Below are 24,288 nucleotides of genomic sequence, written 5' to 3' on the forward strand. Positions count from 1 at the left end.
AGATCCTACAGCCTGACACACCTTGACTGCCCTATTATTATTATTATTATTATTATTATTATTATTATTGGCATGAAATGGAATATGTCCATTTCAAAGCAAAAACGGCTTGTGAGTGGTTATTTAATATTGTTCTATAGATCCTACAGTCTGACACACCTTGACTGCCCTATTATTACTATTATTATTATTAGCGGCATGAAATGGAATATATCCATTTCAAAGCAGTAACGGCTTGTGAGTGGTTATTTAATATTGTTATATAGATCCTACAGTCTGACACACCTTGACTGCCCTAGAATTATTATTATTATTATTATTATTATTATTATTATTATTGGCATGAAATGGAATATATCCATTTCAAAGCAGTAACGGCTTGTGAGTGGTTGGTTGTTTAATATTGTTATATAGATCCTACAGTCTGACATACCTTGACTGCCCTAGAATTATTATTATTATTATTATTATTATTATTATTATTATTATTATTGGCATGAAATGGAATATATCCATTTCAAAGCAGTAACGGCTTGTGAGTGGTTATTTAATATTGTTATAGAGATCCTACAGTCTGACACACCTTGACTGCCCTAGAATTATTATTATTATTATTATTATTGGCATGAAATGGAATATATCCATTTCAAAGCAGTAACGGCTTGTGAGTGGTTGTTTAATATTGTTGTATAGATCCTACAGTCTGACATACCTTGACTGCCCTAGAATTATTATTATTATTATTATTATTATTATTATTATTGGCATGAAATGGAATATATCCATTTCAAAGCAGTAACGGCTTGTGAGTGGTTGGTTGTTTAATATTGTTATATAGATCCTACAGTCTGACATACCTTGACTGCCCTAGAATTATTATTATTATTATTATTATTATTATTATTATTATTGGCATGAAATGGAATATATCCATTTCAAAGCAGTAACGGCTTGTGAGTGGTTATTTAATATTGTTATAGAGATCCTACAGTCTGACACACCTTGACTGCCCTAGAATTATTATTATTATTATTATTATTGGCATGAAATGGAATATATCCATTTCAAAGCAGTAACGGCTTGTGAGTGGTTGTTTAATATTGTTGTATAGATCCTACAGTCTGACATACCTTGACTGCCCTAGAATTATTATTATTATTATTATTATTATTATTATTGGCATGAAATGGAATATATCCATTTCAAAGCAGTAACGGCTTGTGAGTGGTTGGTTGTTTAATATTGTTATATAGATCCTACAGTCTGACATACCTTGACTGCCCTAGAATTATTATTATTATTATTATTATTATTATTATTATTATTATTATTATTGGCATGAAATGGAATATATCCATTTCAAAGCAGTAACGGCTTGTGAGTGGTTATTTAATATTGTTATAGAGATCCTACAGTCTGACACACCTTGACTGCCCTATTATTATTATTATTATTATTATGTTTATTTCTAACCTTTCTCTCCCTCCTGGCAGCCGTCATCCGCAATTACGGCAACCTTCTCCTGGAGATGTCGGCCATTGTTCCGGATGGGATCGTAGCCTTTTTCACCAGCTACCAGTATATGGAGAACATTGTGGCCTCTTGGTATGAGCAGGTGGGTCTTGGCTTATGTTATTATTCTATTATTATGTTATTATATGTTTGTTTATACCCCGCTTTTTCTCCTCTCCACAAGGAGTTCTCAAAGCGGCTTACACTAAAAGCATTTTGATACGACTTGAAATAGACGAACATTAAAACAGAATTAATCATCACGAGTATGTCATTAGATTCAATGACTTCTCGTTGGGAAAAACAGTCTATGGTTGTGATGGTTACAATAAATATAATAATAAATGATATATATAATAATGTTAATGATAATAAATATAAATAAATATAATGAATATAATAAATATAATGGTAAATATGATTAATAATAAATATGATAAATATAATAATGTTAATGGTAATACATATTAATAAATATAATGGTAATAAATATGATTAATAATAAATATGATAAATATAATAGTGTTAATGGCAATAAATATTAATAAATGATGATGATAATAATAATAATAAATATAATGGTAAAAATATTATTAATAAATATAATAATGTTAATGGCAATAAGTATTAATAAATGTAATAATAAGTATAATGGTAATAAATATGATTAATAATAAATATAAATATAATGGAATATTAATAAATATTAATAAATATAATGATGATAATAAATATAATGGTAATAAATATGATTAATAATAAATACGATAAATATAATAATGTTAAGGGCAATAATTAATAAATGTAATGATAAATATAATGGTAATAAATATGATTAATAATAAATATGATACATATAATAATGGTAATGATAATATATTTTTATAAATATAATGATGATGATAAATATAATGGTAATAAATATGATTAATAATAAATATGATAAATATAATAATGTTAATGGTAATTCATATTAATAAACATAATGGTAATAAATATAATTAATAGTAAATATGATAAATATAATAATGTAATGGTAATACATATTAATAAATATAATGATGATAAATATAATGGTAATAAATATGATTAATAATAAATATGATAAATATAGTAATGGTAATGATAATAAATATTAATAAATATAATGATGATAATAAATATAATGGTAATAAATATGGTTAATAATAAGTATGATAAATATAATGTTAATGGCAATAACTATTAATAAATATAATGATGATGTTGATGATAAATATAATGGTGATAAATATGATAAATATAATAATGGGAATGAAAATAAATATTAATAAATGTAATGATGATGATAATAAACATAATTGTACTAAATATGATTAATAATAAATATGATAAATATAATAATGGTAATGGGAATAAATATTAATAAATATAATGATGGTGATGATAAATATAATGGTAATAAATATGACTAATAAATATGATAAATATATTAATATTAAGGGTAATACATATTAATAAATATAATAATGATGATGATAATAAATATAAAGGTAATAAATATGATTAATAATAAATATGATAAATATAATAATGGTAATGGTAATACATATTAATAAATATAATGATGATAATAATAAATATAAAGGTAATAAATATGATCAATAATAAATATGATAAATATATTAATATTAATGGTAATACTTATTTATAAATATAAAGATAATGGTGATAATAAATATAATGGTAATAAAATTAACAATAAATATAAATATAATAATGATAATGGTAATAAATATTAATAAATGTAATGATAATAAATATAATAGTAATAAATATGATTAATAAATATAATAATGATAATAATGATAATGATAATAAATATTAATAAATGTAATGATAATAAATATAATGGTAATAAATATGATGAATAATAAATATGATAAATATAATAGTGTTAATGGCAATAAATATTAATAAATGATGATAAAAATAATAATAAATATAATGGTAATAAATATGATTAATAAATATAATAAATATAATTATGTTAATGACAATAAATATTAATAAATGTAATGATAATAAATATAATGGTAATAAATATGATTAATAATAAATGTGATAAATATAATAATGGTAATAGATATTAATAAATGATCATTATGAGAAATATAATAATAAATATAATGGTAATAAATATGAGTAATAATATATATGATAAATATAATGTTAATTATAATAAATATTAATAAATGTAATGATAATAAATATAATGGTAATAAATATGATTAATAATATATATGATAAATATAATAATGTTAATGGTAATACATATCAATAAATATAATGATGAGGATAACAAATATAATGGTAATATGATTAATAATAAATATGATAAATATAATAGTGTTAATGGCAATAAATATAAATAAATATAATCATGATGATGATAAATATAATGGTGATAATAATGATTAATTATAAATATGGTAAATATAATAATGTTAATGATAATAAATATTAATAAATATAATGATGATTATGATAAGTATAATAATAAATATAAGGGTAATAATAAATATGATTATTAATAAATATGATAAATATAATAAAGTTAATGGCAATAAATATTAATAAATATGATGATAATAAATACAATAATAAATATAATGGTAATAAATATGATGAATAATAAATGTGATCAATATAATAATGTTAATAATAACAAATATTAATAAATATAATGATGATAATATATATAATAATAAACAATGGCCATGCTAATAAATATGAATACCAATGATAATAAATATAATCATCATCATCATAATGATAATAAATATTATTAATAATAAGATAATTATGGTGATAATAAAAACAAATATTAATAAATATAATGACGATAATAAATATTTATTTATTTATTTGCTTTATTTCTATACCGCATTTTTCAGCCCAAACAGGCGACTCAATGCGGCTATAATAATATAATATAAATATAATATAAATATAATAATAAACAATGGCCATGCTAATAAATATGAATAACAATGATAATAAATATAATAATAATCATCATAATGATAATAAATATTATTAATAATAAGGTAATGATGGTGATAATAAAAAATAAATGTAATAATAAATATGGTTATAGTAATATTATTAATAATAAATATAATAATGGTAATAAATATAATTAATAAATATGATAATAATAATAAATATTACTATATATATATATATATATATATATATATATATCATTATATATATTATTATTATTATTATTATATATACATCACACAGTCCTAGACGCTTGGGAAGTGTTCAACTTGTGATTTTTTTAAAATCAAATCCAGCATATAGATCTCGTTTGCTGTGACATACAGTGCTTTTGTGTCAGTAAAACAATAAATAAAATAATAGTAATGGTAATAATAATATAGTAGTAATGCGCCCATAGGTGTGACTTGACCTTGTCCTCCTCCTCCTTTTTTGTTCCAGGGCATTTTGGAGAACATCCAGCGCAACAAGCTCATCTTCATTGAGACGCAGGACGGGGCCGAGACCAGCATGGCCCTTGAGAAGTACCAGGAGGTCAGGTCCATCTCTAGTCAATGCCAAAAGAGACATAGGTTCTTCCCACCCCAAAAGCCCAGGCTTCCCCATCTCTGGATTGTGGTCTACCTCAGGGGCCTTTGTCTTGCTCTGAGGCTGAGAGAGTGTGACTTGCCTAAAGGCACCCAATGGGTTCAGAGCCACAGCCCAAAGTTCAAACCATTACAACTCTTTCTTTCTTCCTTCCTTCCTTCCTTCCTTTCTTTGTTCCTTTTTCTCACCTCCTTCAATCTCTCCTTCCCTTCCCTTTATTCCCCCTTTTTCCCCCTCCTTCCCTTTTTCTTTCCTTCCTTCCTTTCTTTTTCTCCCTTCCTTCAATAGTCTTTGTTTTCTTTCCTTCCTTTCTTCTTCTCCCCTTCCTTCCTTCCTTCCTTCCTTCCTCTCCCCTCCTGCCACCTTTTTCCTTTTTCCTTCCTTCTTTTTCTCCCTCCTTCCCTTTCTCCTTCCTTCCATCCTTCCTTCCTTCCTTCCTTCCTTCCTTCCTTCCTTCCTTTATCTCCCCTCCTGCCACCTTTTTCCTTTTTTCCTTCCTTCTTTTTCTCCCTCCTTCCCTTTCTCCTTCCTTCCATCCTTCCTTCCTTCCTTCCTTCCTTCCTTCCTTCCTTCCTCCCTCCCTCCCTCCCTCCCTCCCTCCCTCCCTCCCTTTCTTTTTGTCCCCTCCTTCAATCTTTTCGTTTTTCTTCCTTCCTTCCTTCCTTTTCCTCTTTCTTCCTGTTTTTCCTCCCTCCCTTCCTTTTTCTCCCTTCCTTCAATCAACTTTTCTTTTTTCCCCTTCTTTCGTTCCTTCCTTCCTTTTCCCCCCTCCTTCAATCTTTTTTTCTTTTTTCTTTCTTGCTTCCTTCCCTTTTCTCCTTCCTCCTGTTTTTCCTCCCTCCCCTTTTCTCCCTTCAACCTTCTTTTCTTTTTTCACTCCCTCCCTTCCTTCCCTTTTCTCCTTCCTCCTGTTTTTCCTCCCTCCCTCCTATCCTTTATCTCCCTTCCTTCAATCTACTTTTCTTTTTTCCCTTCCTTCCTTCCTTCCTTCCTTCCTTCCTTCCTTCCTTCCTTCCTTCCTTCCTTTCTTTCTTTCTTTTTCTCCCCTCCTTCAATCTTTTCTTTTTTCTTCCTTCCTTCCCTCCTTCCTTCCCTTTTCTTCTTCCTCCTGTTTTTCCTCCCTCCCTCCCTTTTTGTCCCTTCAATCTTTTTTTCCCTTCCTTCCTTTTTTCTCTTTCTTCCTCTTTTTCCTCCCTCCCGCCCTTCCTTTTTTTTCTCCCTTCCTTCAATCTTTTCTTTTTTTCCCCTTCCTTCCTTTTCCCTCCCCTCTTACCTCCCTCCCTCCTTTTCCTTTACTTTCCTTCCTTTCTTTTTCTCCCCTCTTTCAAACTCTCTTTCCTTCCCCTTTCTCCCTCCTTCCTTTTTCCTTCCTTCTTTTCTTTTTTCTCCCTCCCTTCAGTCTTTCCTTCCTTCCTTTCCTCCACTTCTCCCTCCTTCCTTCCTTTTCTTTTACTTTCCTTCCTTTCTTTTCCTCTTCTTTTTCAATCTCTCCTTCCTTCCCTTTTCTTTTTCCTTCCTTCCCTTTCTATTTCCTTCCTTCCTTCCTTCTTTCCTTTTCTCCCTCCCTTCAATCTTTTATTCCTTCCTCCCTTCCTACCTCCCTCCTTCCTTTTCCTTTACTTTCCTTCCTTTCTTTCCCTCCCCTCCTTCAACCTCTCCTTCCTTCCTTCCTTCCTTCCTTCCTTCCTTCCTTCCTTCCTTCGAATGGCACTTATCCCATTTATTCTCATTTTCAGGCCTGTGAGAACGGGAGAGGGGCCATCCTCTTATCGGTGGCCCGGGGAAAAGTCTCCGAAGGGATCGACTTTGGTGAGTCTCTCTCTCTCTTGCTTTCCATCTTCTTCCTTTGAAAATTGTGATGTTTCAGCATTTGCTGTTCTTCTGTATTATTATTATTATTATTATTATTCATTGTATGTCTCTAAACAAGGCCGGACTACAACTCCTAGCATTCTACACCATTATTATTATTATTATTATTATTATCATTATTAACCATTATGTGTCCCTCTAAACAAGGCTGGATACAACTCCCAGCATTTTGCACCCATTGCTATATTTGCTAAGGCTGCTGGGCGTTGAAGTATTGTATTCATATTCTTATTCTTAGTCATTGTATGACTCCCTAAAAAAGGCTGGACTATAGCTCCCAGCATTCTGCACCCATTGCTATATTTGCTAAGCCTGCTGATCATTGAAGTATATTATTATTATTATTATTATTATTATTATTGAAGTATATTATTATTATTATTATTATTAATAATAATAATAATAATTGTATGACCCTCTAAACAAGGCTGGACTACAACTCCCAGCATTCTACACCATTATTATTATTATTATTATTATTATTATTATTATTATTAACCATTGTGTGTCCCTGTAAACAACTCCCAGCAAACCTGGTTCTGGATGCAGAATGATGGGAGTTGAAATCCAGCCAAATCCCTGGGAAGGCTGGACTATAACTCCCAGCACTCTACACCATTATTATTATTATTATTATTATTATTATTATTATTAGCCATTGTGTGTCCCTGTAAACAACTCCCAGCAAGCCTGGTTCTGGATGCAGAATGATGGGAGTTCGAGTCCAGCCAAAGAGACGTGGCTCCTCTTTGACATTGACCAGTTCCACCCTTTTCTCCCTCCCAGTTCACCACTTCGGGAGGGCCGTGATCATGTTCGGCGTGCCGTACGTTTACACGCAGAGCCGCATCCTCAAGGTGAGCGACCTGGATCCCCGGGGTCAGTTGCACCCTCCGGGCTTGTTTACTTTGCCGTTTCCTTTCCTCTAAGGAGGGGTTTAATCCTGGCGGAGATTCCTGGGCCTTTGGCTCCTTGCAGCGGGCTGGACCGACTTCCGTAATCTCCTTCCAAGGATTAAGGAGCTTTTGGTGGCAGGGCGGCCTTGCAGAGCGGAGCCGAAAAGGCCCCGTCTGCTGCTCCTAAGATTGCATTCCTGGAGATTCTCTGGGATCTTGCAGTGGCCGGTGACCTGAATGGGTGGCTGTTACCACTGGTCACTGCTTTGAGTCTTGTATTTTTATTTATTACTAGCTTGGGGACCCGGCGCTGCCCGGGTAATTAGAGAAAGGCATTGTGTGGCAAAGTTGTTCTTTATCAGTTTTCAGTTAGTGAAGGTACTGCAAATCCCATCGTGCATGGTCCAGCCTCCTCCAAAAAGCAACAGGATGTAAAGTGGCTCATGGGGGCTCTGTGTGCCAAGTTTGGTCTTGATCAGTCATTTGATGAGGCTTGCAGTGGTCTCAGAAAGTGAGTTAAGGTACTGCAAGTCCCATCATCCATAGTCTGTTCTTCCCCAAACCTCACCAGAATGTTGAGTTGGCCATGGGAGCTCTCTGCGCCAAGTTTGGTCTTTATTGGTATTTGGATGTCGCTGTGGTTTCAGGAAGTGAGTGAAGGTACTGCAAGTCCCATCATCATTGTCTGTCCTCCTCCAAACTGAAACAGGATGTAGATAGGGTCATGGGGGCTCTGTGTGCCAAGTTTGGTCTTGATTGGTCATTAGATGAGGGTTGCAGCAATCTTTGGAAGGGAGTGGAGGTACTTGAAGTCCCATCATACATGGTCCACCCTCCTCCAAACTGCAGCAGGATGTAGAGTGGGTTATGAGGACTCTGTGTGCCAAGTTTGGTCGGTCTTTGTCATTGGATGAGGGTCGCAGTGCTTTCAGTAAGTGAGTGAAGGTACTGCAAGTCCCATCATCCATGGTCAACCCTCCTCCAAGCTGCAGCAGGATGGAGAGTGGGTCATGGGGGCTCTGATTGCCAAGTTTGGTTTTGATCAGTTATTGCATGAGGGTTGCAGCAGTCTCGGGAAGTGAGTGGAGGTACTTCAAGTCCCATCACTGTGGTCTATCCACCTCCAAACTGCACCAGGATGTAGAGTGGGTCTTGGAGCCTCTGTGTGCCAAGTTTGGTCTTTATCGGTCTTTGTTGGGGGCCACAGTGGTCTGTGGGAACCGAAGGGTTTGAAAGGACTACCAATCCCATAACCCGTTATCTGTCCACTCACAAATCGCACCAGGACGTAAAATGCATCATGGGGGTTTAGTCCAGTTTAGCCTAGATCCCATTTCAGCTGGGTTTGGTGGGGTGTGAGTGAGTGGTCTATCCTCCAACAAACCGCACTAGGATATAGAGTAGGTCATGGGGCCTTTGTGTGCCAAATTTGGTCGTGGTCCATTATTGTTTTGGGTTATGGTGCTCTCAGGAAGTGAGTTAAGGTACTGCAAGTCCCATCATCCATGGTCCATTCTTCATTAGGACATAAAGTGGGTCATGGGGGCTTTGTGTGTCAAGTTTGGTCCTGATCCGTCATTGGTTTGGGTCACAGCGGTCTCAGAAAGTGAGTGAAGGTACTCCAAATCCCATCATCCATGGTCCATCCTCCTCCAAACTGCACCAGGACATAAAGTGGGTCATGGGGGCTTTGTGTGTCAAGTTTGGTCCTGATCCGTCATTGGTTTGGGTTGCAGTGGTCTCAGGAAGTGAGTGAAGGTACTCCAAATCCCATCATCCATGGTCCATCCTTCTCCAAACTGCACCAGGGCATAAAGCGGGTCCATGGGGGTTTTATGTGGCAAATTTGGTCCTGATCTGCCATTGGTTTGGGTCACAGTGGTCTCAGGAATTGAGTGAAGGTACTACAAATCCCATCATCCATGGTCCATTCTTCTCCAAACTGCATGGGGGTCCATGGGGGTTTTATGTGGCAAATTTGGTCCTGATCTGCCATTGGTTTGGGTCACAGTGGTCTCAGGAATTGAGTGAAGGTACTACAAATCCCATCATCCATGGTCCATTCTTCTCCAAACTGTATTAGGACATAAAGTGGGTACATGGGGGTTTTATGTGGCAAATCCGGTCCTGATCCACCATTGGTTTGGGTCGCAGTGGTCTCAGGAAGTGAGTGAAGGTACTCCAAATCCCATCATCCATGGTCCATTCTTCTCCAAACTGCATTAGGACATAAAGTGGGTCCATGGGGGTTTTATGTGGCAAATCCGGTCCTGATCCACCATTGGTTTGGGTCGCAGTGGTCTCAGGAAGCGAGTGAAGGTACTCCAAATCCCATCATCCATGGTCCACCCTCCTCCAAACTGCACCAGGATATAAAGTGGGTCCATGGGGGTTTTATGTGGCAAATTTGGTCCTGATCCGCCATTGGTTTGGGTCGCAGTAGTCTCAGGAAGTGAGTGAAGGTACTTCAAATCCCATCATCCATGGTCCATCTGTTTCCAAACTGAACCAGGACATCAAGTGGGTCATGGGGGCTTTGTGTGCCAAGTTTGGTCCTGATCCGCCATTGATTTGGGTCGCAGTGGTCTCAAGAAGTGAGTGAACGTACTACAAACCCCATCATCCATGGTCCATTCTTCTCCAAACTGCATTAGGACATAAAGTGGGTCCATGGGGGTTTTATGTGGCAAATCCGGTCCTGATCCACGATTGGTTTGGGTCGCAGTGGTCTCAGGAAGTGAGTGACGGTACTCCAAATCCCATCATCCATGGATACCGGAACCTGTGGATACCGAGGACCGGTTGTACTGTTTGCTCTCCTTCTTAGGCGCGCCTGGAGTACTTGAGGGACCAGTTCCAGATCCGGGAAAACGACTTCCTCACCTTCGACGCCATGCGCCATGCGGCCCAATGCGTGGGGCGCGCCATCCGGGGAAAGACCGACTACGGCCTGATGGTCTTTGCGGACAAGGTGGGAGGAAGCTCAGGGCGAGAGGACAGCCTTGGAAAGCTGTGTGTGTGTGTGTTTATGTATATGTGTATATATGTGTATGTGTGTGTGTGTAGGAGGGAGAGAGAGAAAATCCTAGCGTTGGAAGGGGACCCCCAAAGGCCATCTAGTCCTTCCTGACTTCCTTCCTTCCTTCCTTCTTCCTGTCCTTCCCTCCATCTTTCCTTCCTTATTTCTCTTTTCTTCCTTTTTTCTTTCTTCCTTTTCTTTCCTTCATTCTTCCCTCTCCCTCCCTCCTTCCTTCTTTTTTCTCTCTCCTTCCTTCCTTCCTTCCTTCCTTCCTTCCTTCCTTCCTTCCTTCCTTCCTTCCTTCCTTCCTTCCTTCTTTTCTTCCTGCCTTCCTTCCTTCCTTCTTTCTTTCTTTCCTTCCTTCTTTCCTTCCCTCCGTCTTTCCTTCCTTCCTTCATTTCTCTTTCCTTCCTTTTTTCTTCCTTTTCTTTACTTCATTCTTCCCTCTCCCTCCTTCCTTCCTTTCTTTTTCTTTCTTTCCTTCTTTCTGTCTTTCCTTCCTTCCTTATTTCTCTTTCCTTCCCTTTTTCTTTCTTCCTTTTCCTTCCTTCATTCTTCCCTCTCCCTCCCTCCCTCCTTCCTTTTTTCTCTCCTTCCTTCCTTCCTTCCTTCCTTCCTTCCTTCCTTCCTTCCTTCTTTCTTTCTTTCCTTTCCTGCCACATGTGCAGATCCAAGTGGGTGGCTTTTTGCAGCTGGGTGGTGGTAACTTAGTCAGTGCCTATTGTTTTTAAGTGCAGGCCAAGGTCTTTAGGCACTGCACCTAGTTTGCACTCAGTTTGCCCATCACCACTGGGACCACCTTGTCAGGAGTGAATTTCTGACGGCATGAATATATCCATTTCAAAGCAAAAACGGCTTGTGAGTGGTTATTTAATATTGTTATATAGATCCTACAGTCTGACACACCTTGACTGCTCTATTATTATTATTATTATTATTATTATTATTATTATTAATAATAATAATAATAAGGCCATCTAATCCAATCCCAGCCTTTCCAGGCAGGAAGACACCATCCGATCCCTCTGGGCAGATAGCCATCCATCCAGCTTCTTGTTTAGTACATATCTAGAGAAGGGGAATCCACCAAACTCCAAAGCAATCTCTATCCCGCTAAGGCTGTTTGTATCCTGCTAGAGTTGGAAGGGACCCCCAAAGGCCATCCAGTCCAACCCCTTTCAGTGTTAAAGGAGGACACCATTCGATCCCTCCCAGCAGATGGCCAACCCGCTATGACACTGGTTGTTTTCCCGACAGCGCTTCGCCCGAGCCGACAAGCGCGGCAAGCTTCCCCGCTGGATCCAGGAGCACATCACGGACGCCAACCTCAACCTGACACTGGACGAGGCCGTGCAAGTCGCCAAGTACTTCCTGCGACAGATGGCCCAGCCCTTCCGGAAGGTGAGGCCGAGAGAGTGGCACCTGTCAATCTCAATGCAGCATGTTGTAAAATCCATTCTGAACCATTTAACATAGTAAGATTAATAATAATAATAATAATAACAACAACAACAACAACATCCCACAACAACAACAACAACATCCCAGTAATAATAATATATCCCTATAATATATCCCAATACTAATACTAATAAAATAATAATAATAATAATAATAGCATCCCAGTAATAATCATATATCCCAATAATATATCCCAATACTAATACTAATAAAATAATAATAATAATAATAACATCCCAGTAATAATAATACATCCCAATAATATATCCCAATACTAATACTAATAAAATAATAATAACATCCTAGTAATAATAATATATCCCAAAAATATATCCCAATACTAATACTACTAAAATAATAATAATATCCCAGTAATAATAATACATCCCAATAATATATCCCAATACTAATACTAATAAATAATAATAATAATAACATCCTAGTAATAATAATATATCCCAATAATATATCCCAATACTAATACTAATAAAATAATAATAATAGCAGCATCCCAGTAATAATAATATATCCCAATAATATATCCCAATACTAGTACTAATAAAATAATAATAATAGCAACATCCCAGTAATAATAATACATCCCAATAATATATCCCAATACTAATACTAATAAAATAATAATAATATCCCAGTAATAATAATACATCCCAATAATATATCCCAATACTAATAAAATAATAATAACATCCCTGTAGTAATAATATCCCAATTATATATCACAATACTAATACTAATAAAATAATATCCCAGTAATAATAATGCATCCCAATAATATATCCCAATACTAATACTAATAAAATAATAATAACATCCCAGTAATAATAATATATCTCAATACTAATACTAATAAAATAATAATAATATCCCAGTAATAATAATACATCCCAAAAATATATCCTAATACTAATAAAATAATAATAATAACAACATCCCAGTAGTAATAATATCCCAATTATATATCATAATACTAATACTAATAAAATAATAATATCCCAGTAATAATAATATATCCCAATACTAATACTAATAAAATAATAATAACAACATCCCAGTAATAATAATACATCCTAATAATATATTCCAGTACTAATACTAAAATAATAATAATAATAACAATAATAATAACAATAATAATAACAATAATAACATCCTAGTAATAATAATATATCCCAATAATATATCCCAATACTAATACTAATAAAATAATACTAATACTAATAACATCCCAGTAATAAAAACCTGTGTTTTGCTCCTTTTCCATCAGGAAGACCAGCTGGGCCTTTCGCTGCTGACTTTCGAGCAGCTGCAGTCGGAGGAGACGCTGCGCAAAGTGCAAGAGATCGCGCACCAAGTGTGAGGCCAGCTTGGGGAAAAAGGCACCTAGAACCAAGGAATCTGGGTTCTAGATTCAGAGGAACACCAAGGAATCTAGAACATGGAACTGAGGAAATGTTGGTTCTAGATTCATACGAGTTTTCAGTTGGAGTCAGAACCTAGAACCCAGATTCGGTGGTTCTAGATTCAAAGGAGAACCCGCACCATCTGCAGGGCGAATGATGCTGCATTTTCTCAATTGGTAGCAAGCAGAAGTGTGTTGGAACATTTCTTTTTTTTTTTTTGCACTGACTTTGGACTCTTCATTTTGGAACATGGTTTCGGATTTTGTATTAAAGGGATTTGCAATTTTTTTTGAGCAACCAAAGTGTCTCCCTTCTTACTGTGATGGAGAATGTGAGCGTCTAGCACCTTGCTGCACGCATGTCTTAAGAGGCATTGCATTACTAGTTCTAACTATATGGGTTTTGCCATTGTTATGTTTTGTTATGGAGGTGTGAAAGCAGAGGTTGGATGTCCGTCTGTCAGGAGGGATTCAATTGTGTCTTCTGTCAGACAGAATTGGACTGGACTGGATGACCTTTGGGGGTCCCTTCCAACTCTAGGATTGCCTATGTATATATGTATGTACGTACGTATGTATGTATGTATTTCTTAGGGGTTGGGCTCCTCTCAATTCTAGGATTCTATATCTGTGTTTTTAAGGGGATGGAGTAGATGACCTTTGGGGATCCCTTCCAACTCTAGAATTATCTATCTGTATGTATGTATTTCTTAGGGGTTGGACTCCCCCCAACTCAGGGATTCTATATCTATGTATTTCTTGGGGGATGGATTGGGTGACCTTTGGAGATCCCTTCCAACTCTAGGATTATATATCTATCTATCATCCATCTATCTGGACTGGATGTCCTTTATGAGTTCCTCCCAACTCTAGGATTCCATACCTATCTATCTAACAAGTTATCTATGTATTGTTGAGGATGGACTGGATGACCTTTGAGGATCCCTTCCAACCTTAGGATTATCTATCTTAAGTATCTGTGTATCTATGAATTTCTTAGGGGTTGGACTCCTCAAAACTCTAGGATTCTATATCTATGTATTTCTTGGGGGATGGACTGGGTGACCTTTGGGGATCCCCCCCCAACTCTAAGATTCTCTATCTATCTATTCTTTGAAGGTTGGACTGGATGACCTTTGGGGGTCCCCCCCAACTCTAAGATTCTCTATCTATCTATTCTTTGCAGGTTGGACTGGATGACCTTTGGGGGTCCCTCCCATCTCTAGGATTCTCTATCTATCTATGTATTCTTTGGAGGTTGGACTGGATGACCTTTGGGGGTCCCTCCCAACTCTAGGATTCTCTATCTATCTATGTATTCTTTGGAGCTTTAACTGGATGACCTTTGGGGGTTCCTCCCAACTCTAGGATTCTCTATCTATCTATCTATCTATTCTTTGAAGGTTTGACTGGATGACCTTTGGGGGTCCCTCCCAACTCTAGGATCCTCTATGTATTCTTTGGAGGTTGGACTGGATGACCTTTAGGGGTCCCTCCCAACTCTAGGATTCTCTATCATTGTATATATGTATCTATCTATGAGAAGATTCCAAATGTTAGACAGTATATATATATAGAGATATATTTTATTGAGGGATTAGTCGAGGGAGGGGTGGGGGTCCCTGATGCATAAATAAGAAGAATAAATAGGAGGTCCTCCTGGGGCGCAAGGGGCCTGATCCTGCTGCTCAAAAAAGAGTTTTAAGGCAGTCGAGAGTGTTCTTGTGCTGCTTTTCTTTTCCTGAGAAAGTAAGAATAGCCTCCGGCCTCGGTGCTGGCTTTCCTCGCAGGGCGGGCGGGCAGGAGTGACCGTCTCTGCCCTGTTTGTTGCAAAGGAAGCAAGGCCAGGCTCCGTTCCGGGCGAAAGAGGAACGACTTTGGTCCGGCCTCAGGCGGAGAAGGTTTGGGGGTCAGCGCCGGTGCTGCATCCTAAGTGGAACTGCTATGCGGAAGGTCCTGAGTGCTGGAGCTCAAGCTTCTTGTACTGGTCAAGGGGCTGCGGGGCTGCTGGACGAGAGAAAAACACACAAGTTGGATGGCCTCTTCAAAATTCAGGGGTGCATCATATCCGTGTAATACGGTAATCTTTTTTGTTAGGAATACCCTATTTATTCAAAGCTAACGCTCACTTTTGGGGGGCTACATGACCTCCCCAAAATTAAGGGGTGCATCATATCCACGGAATACGGTAATCTTAGTGCTGAGCCAAAGCAAAAGCTGCAGGAGCTCCTCATTTAATTGCACCAACTCAATGCTATGCAATTGTGGGATTTGTAGTTAAAGCTGCAAGAGCTCCTCTGCCAGGGGAATCAGCTCATTTAATTGCACCAACTCAATGCTATGCAATTGTGGGATTTGTAGTTTGGTGTTGGCATCTGCATCCTTCAGCTTGAGGCCTTGCAAAAGTACAGCCCTCAGGACTCCATAGAATTGAACCATAAACATAATAATAATAATAACAATAAGCCCTTGCAAAACTACAGTCCCCAGCACTGCATAGCATTGAACCATAATAGTAATAGTAATAATAATAATAATAATAATAATAATAATCTTAATAAACATAAACATAACAATAAGCCCTTGCAAAACTACAGTCCCCAGGACTGCGTAGCATTGAACACCATAAACATAAAACATAATAATCATAATAATAATCTTAATCTTAATAAACATAAACATAATAAGCCCTTGCAAAACTACAGTACCCAGGACTGCATAGCATTGAACCATAATAGTAATAATAATAATAATAATAATAATAATAAACATAACAATAAGCCCTTGCAAAACTACAGTCCCCAGCACTGCATAGCATTGAACCATAAACGTAATAATAGTAATAATAATGTCTTAATAAACATAATAGTAAACATAATAATAATATAAACATAAGCATAATAAACATGATAGTAAACATAATAATCTTAATCATAATAATAATAACAGTAGTAGTAATAAACTCTTGCAAAACTACAGCCCCCAGGACTGCAATCATTGAACCATAACCATAATAATACTAATAAACATAAGCGTATTAAAAATAATAGTAAACATAATAGTAATAATAATAATAATAAGTTCTTGCAAAATTACAGCCCCTAGGACTGCATAGCGTTGAACCATAAGCATAATAATAAACATAAACATCATAATAAACATAATAGTAATAATAATAGTAAACATAATAGTAATAATAAGCCATTGCAAAACTACAGCCCCCAGGACTCCATAGCATTGAACCATAAATATAAAACAATAATAATAATAATCATCATCATCTTAATAAACATAAACATAATAATAAGCCCTTGCAAAACCACAGTCCCCAGGACTGCATAGTATTGAACCATAAACATAATAATTATAATAATAAACATAAACATAATAATAATAATAATAATAATAATAAGCCATTGCAAAACTACATCCCCCAGGACTGCATAGCATTGAACCATAACCATAAACATAATAATAATAATAATAATAATAATAATAAGCCATTGCAAAACTACATCCCCCAGGACTGCATAGCACTGAACCATAACCATAAACATAATAATAATAATAATAATAAACATAAGCATATTAAACATAATAGTAAACATAATAATAATAATAATAATAATAATAATCTCTTGCAAAACTACAGCCCACAGAAATGCATAGCATTGAACCATAAACATAATAATAAAATAAACATAAGCATAATAAACATGATAGTAAACATAATAATAATAATAATAATAATAATAATAATAATAATAATCTCTTGCAAAACTACAACCCCCAGGACTGTATAGCATTGAACCATAAACATAAATATAATAATAAAATAAACATAAGCATAATAAACATGATAGTAAACATAATAATAATAATAATAATAATAATCTCTTGCAAAACTACAGCCCCCAAGACTGCATAGCATTGACCCATAAACATAACAATAATAATATAATAAACATAATAAACATAACAGTAAACATAATAGTAATAATAATAATAAGTTCTTGCAAAATGACAGCCCCCCCAGGACTGCATAGCATTGAATCATAAATATAAATATAAACATAATAATAATGATATAAACAATAAACATAAGCATAATAAACTTAACAGTAATAATAGTAATAATAATAATAAGTTCTTGCAAAACTACAGCCTCCAGGACGCCATAGCACAGAACCATAAACATAAATATAATAATAATAAAATAAATAACATAAGAAACATAATAATAGTAAACATAATAATAATAACAACTAAGGCAATGCAAGTGGATCTGTTCTGCAGCATAGATGCACCCCAACGTTTTCTTTTCCATCCCTGGAAGTTTTGCTGTTCTTATGTCAGAAGGGGGTTGGACTGGATGGCCTTCGGAGGTCCCTTCCCACATTAGGATTCTAGGATTCCTATGCCTGCAAGTTGGGGGTTGGACTGGATGATCTTTGGAGGGTCCCTTCCCACACTAAGATTCTATGATTCCTGCAAGTGGGGGGCTTTTGACTTACGGTTGGAGATGCCGCGAGGGGTCTTTCGCCAACATGCAGCACATTCAGGGAGGTGGCGCGCTTCATCCTGCCGAAAACAAAATAAAAGAACACGTATATAATCCTATAACAGGATTTCCCCCCAAAACAACGTTTTTTGCAGTTTAATTAACTTTCCTCATGCTTCCTCGTGCTTTTTATGATAGAGCTAATTAGGAAATGACATTTATAACCCAGGAACCCAGGGGTCAGGCTAGATGCCCTTTGGGGGTCCCTTCCCGTGGAGTCTCCTTCTCTGGAGGCTTTTGAATTGAGGCTGGATGGCCATCAGCTGGGAGGGTTTTGACTGTGCCTCCCTGCCTGGCTGAAACAGGTTGGACTAGATGCCCTTTGGGGGTCCCTTCCCATGGAGTCTCCTTCTCTGGAGGCTTTTGAATTGAGGCTGGATGGCCATCTGCTGGGAGGGCTGTGACTGCCTCCCTGCCTGGCTGAAAGGGGTCAGACTAGATGCCCTTTGGGGGTCCCTTCCAGTGGAGTCTCCTTCTCTGGAGGCTTCTGAATTGAGGCTGGATGGCCATCTGCTGGGAGGGCTTTGACTGTGCCTCCCTGCCTGACTGAAAGGGGTTGGACTAGATGCCCTTTGGGGGTCCCTTCCCGTGGAGTCTCCTTCTCTGTAGGCTTTTGAATTGAGGCTGGATGGCCATCTGCCGGGAGGGCTTTGACTGTGTCTTCCGGCCTGGCTGAAAGGGGTTGGACTAGATGCCCTTTGGGGGTCCCTTGCAGTGGAGGCTTTTGAACTGAGGCTGGATGCCCATCTGCTGGGAGGGCTCTGATTGTGTCTTCCTGCCTGGCTGAAAGGGGTTGGACTAGATGCCCTTTGGGGGTCCCTTCCAGTGGAGGCTTTTGAACTGAGGCTGGATGCCCATCTGCTGGGAGGGCTCTGATTGTGTCTTCCTGCCTGGCTGAAAGGGGTTGGACTAGATGCCCTTTGGGGGTCCCTTCCAGAGTGGAGGCTTTTGAACTGAGGCTGGATGCCCATCTGCTGGGAGGGCTCCGATTGTGCCTTCCTGCCTGGCTGAAAGGGGTTGCACTAGATGCCCTTTGGGGGTCCCTTCTCCCTCTGCGTTACAGGCGACACACTTGGGGACTACATTACTTTGACTCTTGGGACATGTAGTTTCTAGTCACCACGTATCTCTGATTCCTTTCCAGTGGAAAACAATAGTTCTGTCCAAAAGACATTTGAACTCCGCTCTCCGGTGTCATGCAGTACATCAATACTGCTGGATTAACGACGTTTTTGGGTATCGAACGGCATTAAATTTACACCATGGATGCACCCGAAGTCAGAGAGTCTAATGCTCAAACTGCTACACCATGCTGGCTCCTAAATGCCATTTTGGATGCATTTAGAATTATTATTCTTTGCCAGGCTCTATTATAATTATTATTATTATTATTATTTTACTGACACAAAACTTCAGGATGTCACAGCAAACGAGAAATAATAACTATTATTATTATTATTATTATTATTATTATTATTATTATTGGCCATGCTATGCAATCATGGGATTTGTAGCTTAGTGGTGCATCCACATCCTTTGGCAGTGAAGGCTTAAGACCTCACAAAACTATTATTATTATTATTATTATTATTGACCATGCATGGGTCCATGCAATGCAATCCTGGGATTTGTAGCTTGATGATGCATCTGCATCCTTTGGCAGCAAAACTATAAATAATAACTGTTATAATAATAATAATAATAATAATAATAATAATAATTTAGCTATGCAATCATGAGATTTGTAGTTTTGTGAGCAATCTGCATCATTTGGCAGCAAAGGTTCAAGGCCTTGAAAAACTATTATTATTATTATTATTATTATTATTATTATTTAATTGACATGCATGGGTCCATGCTATGCAATCCTGGAATTTGTAGTTTGTTGGTGCCTCAACACCCTTTGGCAGCAAAGGCTCAAGACTTTGTCTAATAATAATAATAATAATAATAATAATTATTATTATTATTATTATTATTATTATTTAATGTCCATGCATGGCTTCCTGCTATGCAATCCTGAGATTTGTAGTTTGTTGGTGCCTCAACATCCTTTTGCAGCGAAGGCTCAAGACCTTGTCATAATAATAATAATAATAATAATAATTATTATTATTATTATTATTATTATTATTATTGGCCATGCATGGGTCCATGCTATGCAATCCTGGAATTTGTAGTTTGGTGTGCCATCTGCATCTGTTGGTAGTAAAGGTGCAAGACCTTGCAAAACTATTATTATTATTATTATTATTATTATTATTAAATATCCATGCATGGCTCCCTTCTATGCAATCCTGGAATTTGTAGTTTGGTGTGCCATTTGCATCTGTTGGTAGCAAAGGTGCAAGACCTTGCAAAACTATTATTATTATTATTATTATTATTATTATTATTATTATTATTATTATTTAATGTCCATGCATGGCTTCCTGCTATGCAATCCTGAGATTTGTAGTTTGTTGGTGCCTCAACATCCTTTTGCAGCGAAGGCTCAAGACCTTGTCATAATAATAATAATAATAATAATAATAATAATTATTATTATTATTATTATTATTGGCCATGCATGGGTCCATGCTATGCAATCCTGGAATTTGTAGTTTGGTGTGCCATCTGCATCTGTTGGTAGTAAAGGTGCAAGACCTTGCAAAACTATTATTATTATTATTATTATTATTATTATTATTATTATTATTAAATATCCATGCATGGCTCCCTTCTATGCAATCCTGGAATTTGTAGTTTGGTGTGCCATTTGCATCTGTTGGTAGCAAAGGTGCAAGACCTTGCAAAACTATTATTATTATTATTATTATTATTATTATTTAATGTCCATGCATGGCTTCCTGCTATGCAATCCTGAGATTTGTAGTTTGTTGGTGCCTCAACATCCTTTTGCAGCGAAGGCTCAAGACCTTGTCATAATAATAATAATAATAATAATAATAATTATTATTATTATTATTATTATTATTATTGGCCATGCATGGGTCCATGCTATGCAATCCTGGAATTTGTAGTTTGGTGTGCCATCTGCATCTGTTGGTAGTAAAGGTGCAAGACCTTGCAAAACTATTATTATTATTATTATTATTATTATTATTAAATATCCATGCATGGCTCCCTTCTATGCAATCCTGGAATTTGTAGTTTGGTGTGCCATTTGCATCTGTTGGTAGCAAAGGTGCAAGACCTTGCAAAACTATTATTATTATTATTATTATTATTATTATTATTTAATGTCCATGCATGGCTTCCTGCTATGCAATCCTGAGATTTGTAGTTTGTTGGTGCCTCAACATCCTTTTGCAGCGAAGGCTCAAGACCTTGTCATAATAATAATAATAATAATAATTATTATTATTATTATTATTATTATTATTATTGGCCATGCATGGGTCCATGCTATGCAATCCTGGAATTTGTAGTTTGGTGTGCCATCTGCATCTGTTGGTAGTAAAGGTGCAAGACCTTGCAAAACTATTATTATTATTATTATTATTATTATTATTATTATTATTAAATATCCATGCATGGCTCCCTTCTATGCAATCCTGGAATTTGTAGTTTGGTGTGCCATTTGCATCTGTTGGTAGCAAAGGTGCAAGACCTTGCAAAACTATTATTATTATTATTATTATTATTATTATTATTATTATTTAATGTCCATGCATGGCTTCCTGCTATGCAATCCTGAGATTTGTAGTTTGTTGGTGCCTCAACATCCTTTTGCAGCGAAGGCTCAAGACCTTGTCATAATAATAATAATAATAATAATAATAATAATTATTATTATTATTATTATTATTATTATTGGCCATGCATGGGTCCATGCTATGCAATCCTGGAATTTGTAGTTTGGTGTGCCATCTGCATCTGTTGGTAGTAAAGGTGCAAGACCTTGCAAAACTATTATTATTATTATTATTATTATTATTATTATTAAATATCCATGCATGGCTCCCTTCTATGCAATCCTGGAATTTGTAGTTTGGTGTGCCATTTGCATCTGTTGGTAGCAAAGGTGCAAGACCTTGCAAAACTATTATTATTATTATTATTATTATTATTATTATTATTATTATTTAATGTCCATGCATGGCTTCCTGCTATGCAATCCTGAGATTTGTAGTTTGTTGGTGCCTCAACATCCTTTTGCAGCGAAGGCTCAAGACCTTGTCATAATAATAATAATAATAATAATTATTATTATTATTATTATTATTATTATTATTGGCCATGCATGGGTCCATGCTATGCAATCCTGGAATTTGTAGTTTGGTGTGCCATCTGCATCTGTTGGTAGTAAAGGTGCAAGACCTTGCAAAACTATTATTATTATTATTATTATTATTATTATTATTATTATTAAATATCCATGCATGGCTCCCTTCTATGCAATCCTGGAATTTGTAGTTTGGTGTGCCATTTGCATCTGTTGGTAGCAAAGGTGCAAGACCTTGCAAAACTATTATTATTATTATTATTATTATTATTATTATTATTATTTAATGTCCATGCATGGCTTCCTGCTATGCAATCCTGAGATTTGTAGTTTGTTGGTGCCTCAACATCCTTTTGCAGCGAAGGCTCAAGACCTTGTCATAATAATAATAATAATAATAATAATTATTATTATTATTATTATTATTATTATTGGCCATGCATGGGTCCATGCTATGCAATCCTGGAATTTGTAGTTTGGTGTGCCATCTGCATCTGTTGGTAGTAAAGGTGCAAGACCTTGCAAAACTATTATTATTATTATTATTATTATTATTATTATTATTAAATATCCATGCATGGCTCCCTTCTATGCAATCCTGGAATTTGTAGTTTGGTGTGCCATTTGCATCTGTTGGTAGCAAAGGTGCAAGACCTTGCAAAACTATTATTATTATTATTATTATTATTATTTAATGTCCATGCATGGCTTCCTGCTATGCAATCCTGAGATTTGTAGTTTGTTAGTGCCTCAACACCCTTTGGCAGTGAAGGCTCAAGACCTTGCCTAATAATAATTATAATTATTATAATTATTATTATTATTATTATTATTTAATGGCCAAGGCTCCATGCTATGCAATGGTGGGATTTGTAGTTTAGTGAGGCATCCACACTGGCAGAAAAGGCTGAAGATCTTACCTGATAATAATAATAATAATAATTATTATTATTATTATTATTATTATTATTGAATGGCCATGGCTCCATGCAATGGAGGGATTTGTAGTTTAGTGAGGCATCCACACTGGCAGAAAAGGCTGAAGATCTTACCTGATAATAATAATAATAATAATAATAATAATTATTATTATTATTATTATTATTATTATTGAATGGCCATGGCTCCATGCTATGCAATGCTGGGATTTGTAGTTTAGTGAGGCATCCACACTGGCAGAAAAGGCTGAAGATCTTGCCTGATAATAATAATAATAATAATTATTATTATTATTATTATTTAATGGCCAAGGCTCCATGCAATTCAATGGAGGGATTTGTAGTTTAGTGAGGCATCCACACTGGCAGAAAAAGCTCAAGATCTTGCCTGATAACATTAATAATAATAATAATAATAATAATAATAATGATAATAATAATAATAATAATAATTATTATTATTTAATGGCCATGGCTCCATGCTATGCAATGCTGGGATTTGTAGTTTAGTGAGGCATCCACACTGGCAGAAAAGGCTGAAGATCTTGCCTGATAATAATAATAATAATTATTATTATTATTATTATTATTATTATTATTATTATTATTATTTAATGGCCAAGGCTCCATGCAATTCAATGGAGGGATTTGTAGTTTAGTGAGGCATCCACACTGGCAGAAAAAGCTCAAGATTTTGCCTGATAACATTAATAATAATAATAATAATTATTATTATTATTATTAT

General features: G+C 35.6%; 2 protein-coding genes across 5 annotated transcripts in view; one reads left to right on the plus strand and one right to left on the minus strand.

Annotated features, from left to right (window-relative positions):
• The window catches only part of LOC137095000 (general transcription and DNA repair factor IIH helicase subunit XPD), a 45,572-nt gene extending 31,709 nt beyond the window's left edge, over window positions 1–13,863 (plus strand). For all 4 annotated transcript variants that reach the window (XM_067461125.1, XM_067461126.1, XM_067461128.1 and 1 more), the window contains exons 17-23: window positions 1,494–1,615; window positions 5,002–5,094; window positions 6,885–6,957; window positions 7,807–7,877; window positions 10,744–10,887; window positions 12,193–12,336; window positions 13,682–13,863. In XM_067461125.1, coding sequence (XP_067317226.1) covers window positions 1,494–1,615; window positions 5,002–5,094; window positions 6,885–6,957; window positions 7,807–7,877; window positions 10,744–10,887; window positions 12,193–12,336; window positions 13,682–13,774 — 740 coding nt within the window. In that variant the 3' untranslated portion in view covers window positions 13,775–13,863. The remainder of the gene's footprint in view (window positions 1–1,493; window positions 1,616–5,001; window positions 5,095–6,884; window positions 6,958–7,806; window positions 7,878–10,743; window positions 10,888–12,192; window positions 12,337–13,681) is intronic.
• A 1,549-nt stretch (window positions 13,864–15,412) lies between these two features.
• The window catches only part of LOC132782268 (kinesin light chain 3-like), a 37,146-nt gene continuing 28,270 nt past the window's right edge, over window positions 15,413–24,288 (minus strand). The window contains exons 12-13 of the mRNA XM_067461117.1: window positions 18,331–18,397; window positions 15,413–15,820 (exon numbers count right to left, since the gene is read on the minus strand). Of these exons, the coding sequence (XP_067317218.1) occupies window positions 15,746–15,820; window positions 18,331–18,397 (142 nt within the window). The 3' untranslated portion in view covers window positions 15,413–15,745. The remainder of the gene's footprint in view (window positions 15,821–18,330; window positions 18,398–24,288) is intronic.

The sequence above is a fragment of the Anolis sagrei genome, chromosome X (genome assembly GCF_037176765.1).
Source record: "Anolis sagrei isolate rAnoSag1 chromosome X, rAnoSag1.mat, whole genome shotgun sequence".
NCBI classification, from domain to species: Eukaryota; Metazoa; Chordata; class Lepidosauria; order Squamata; family Dactyloidae; genus Anolis; species Anolis sagrei.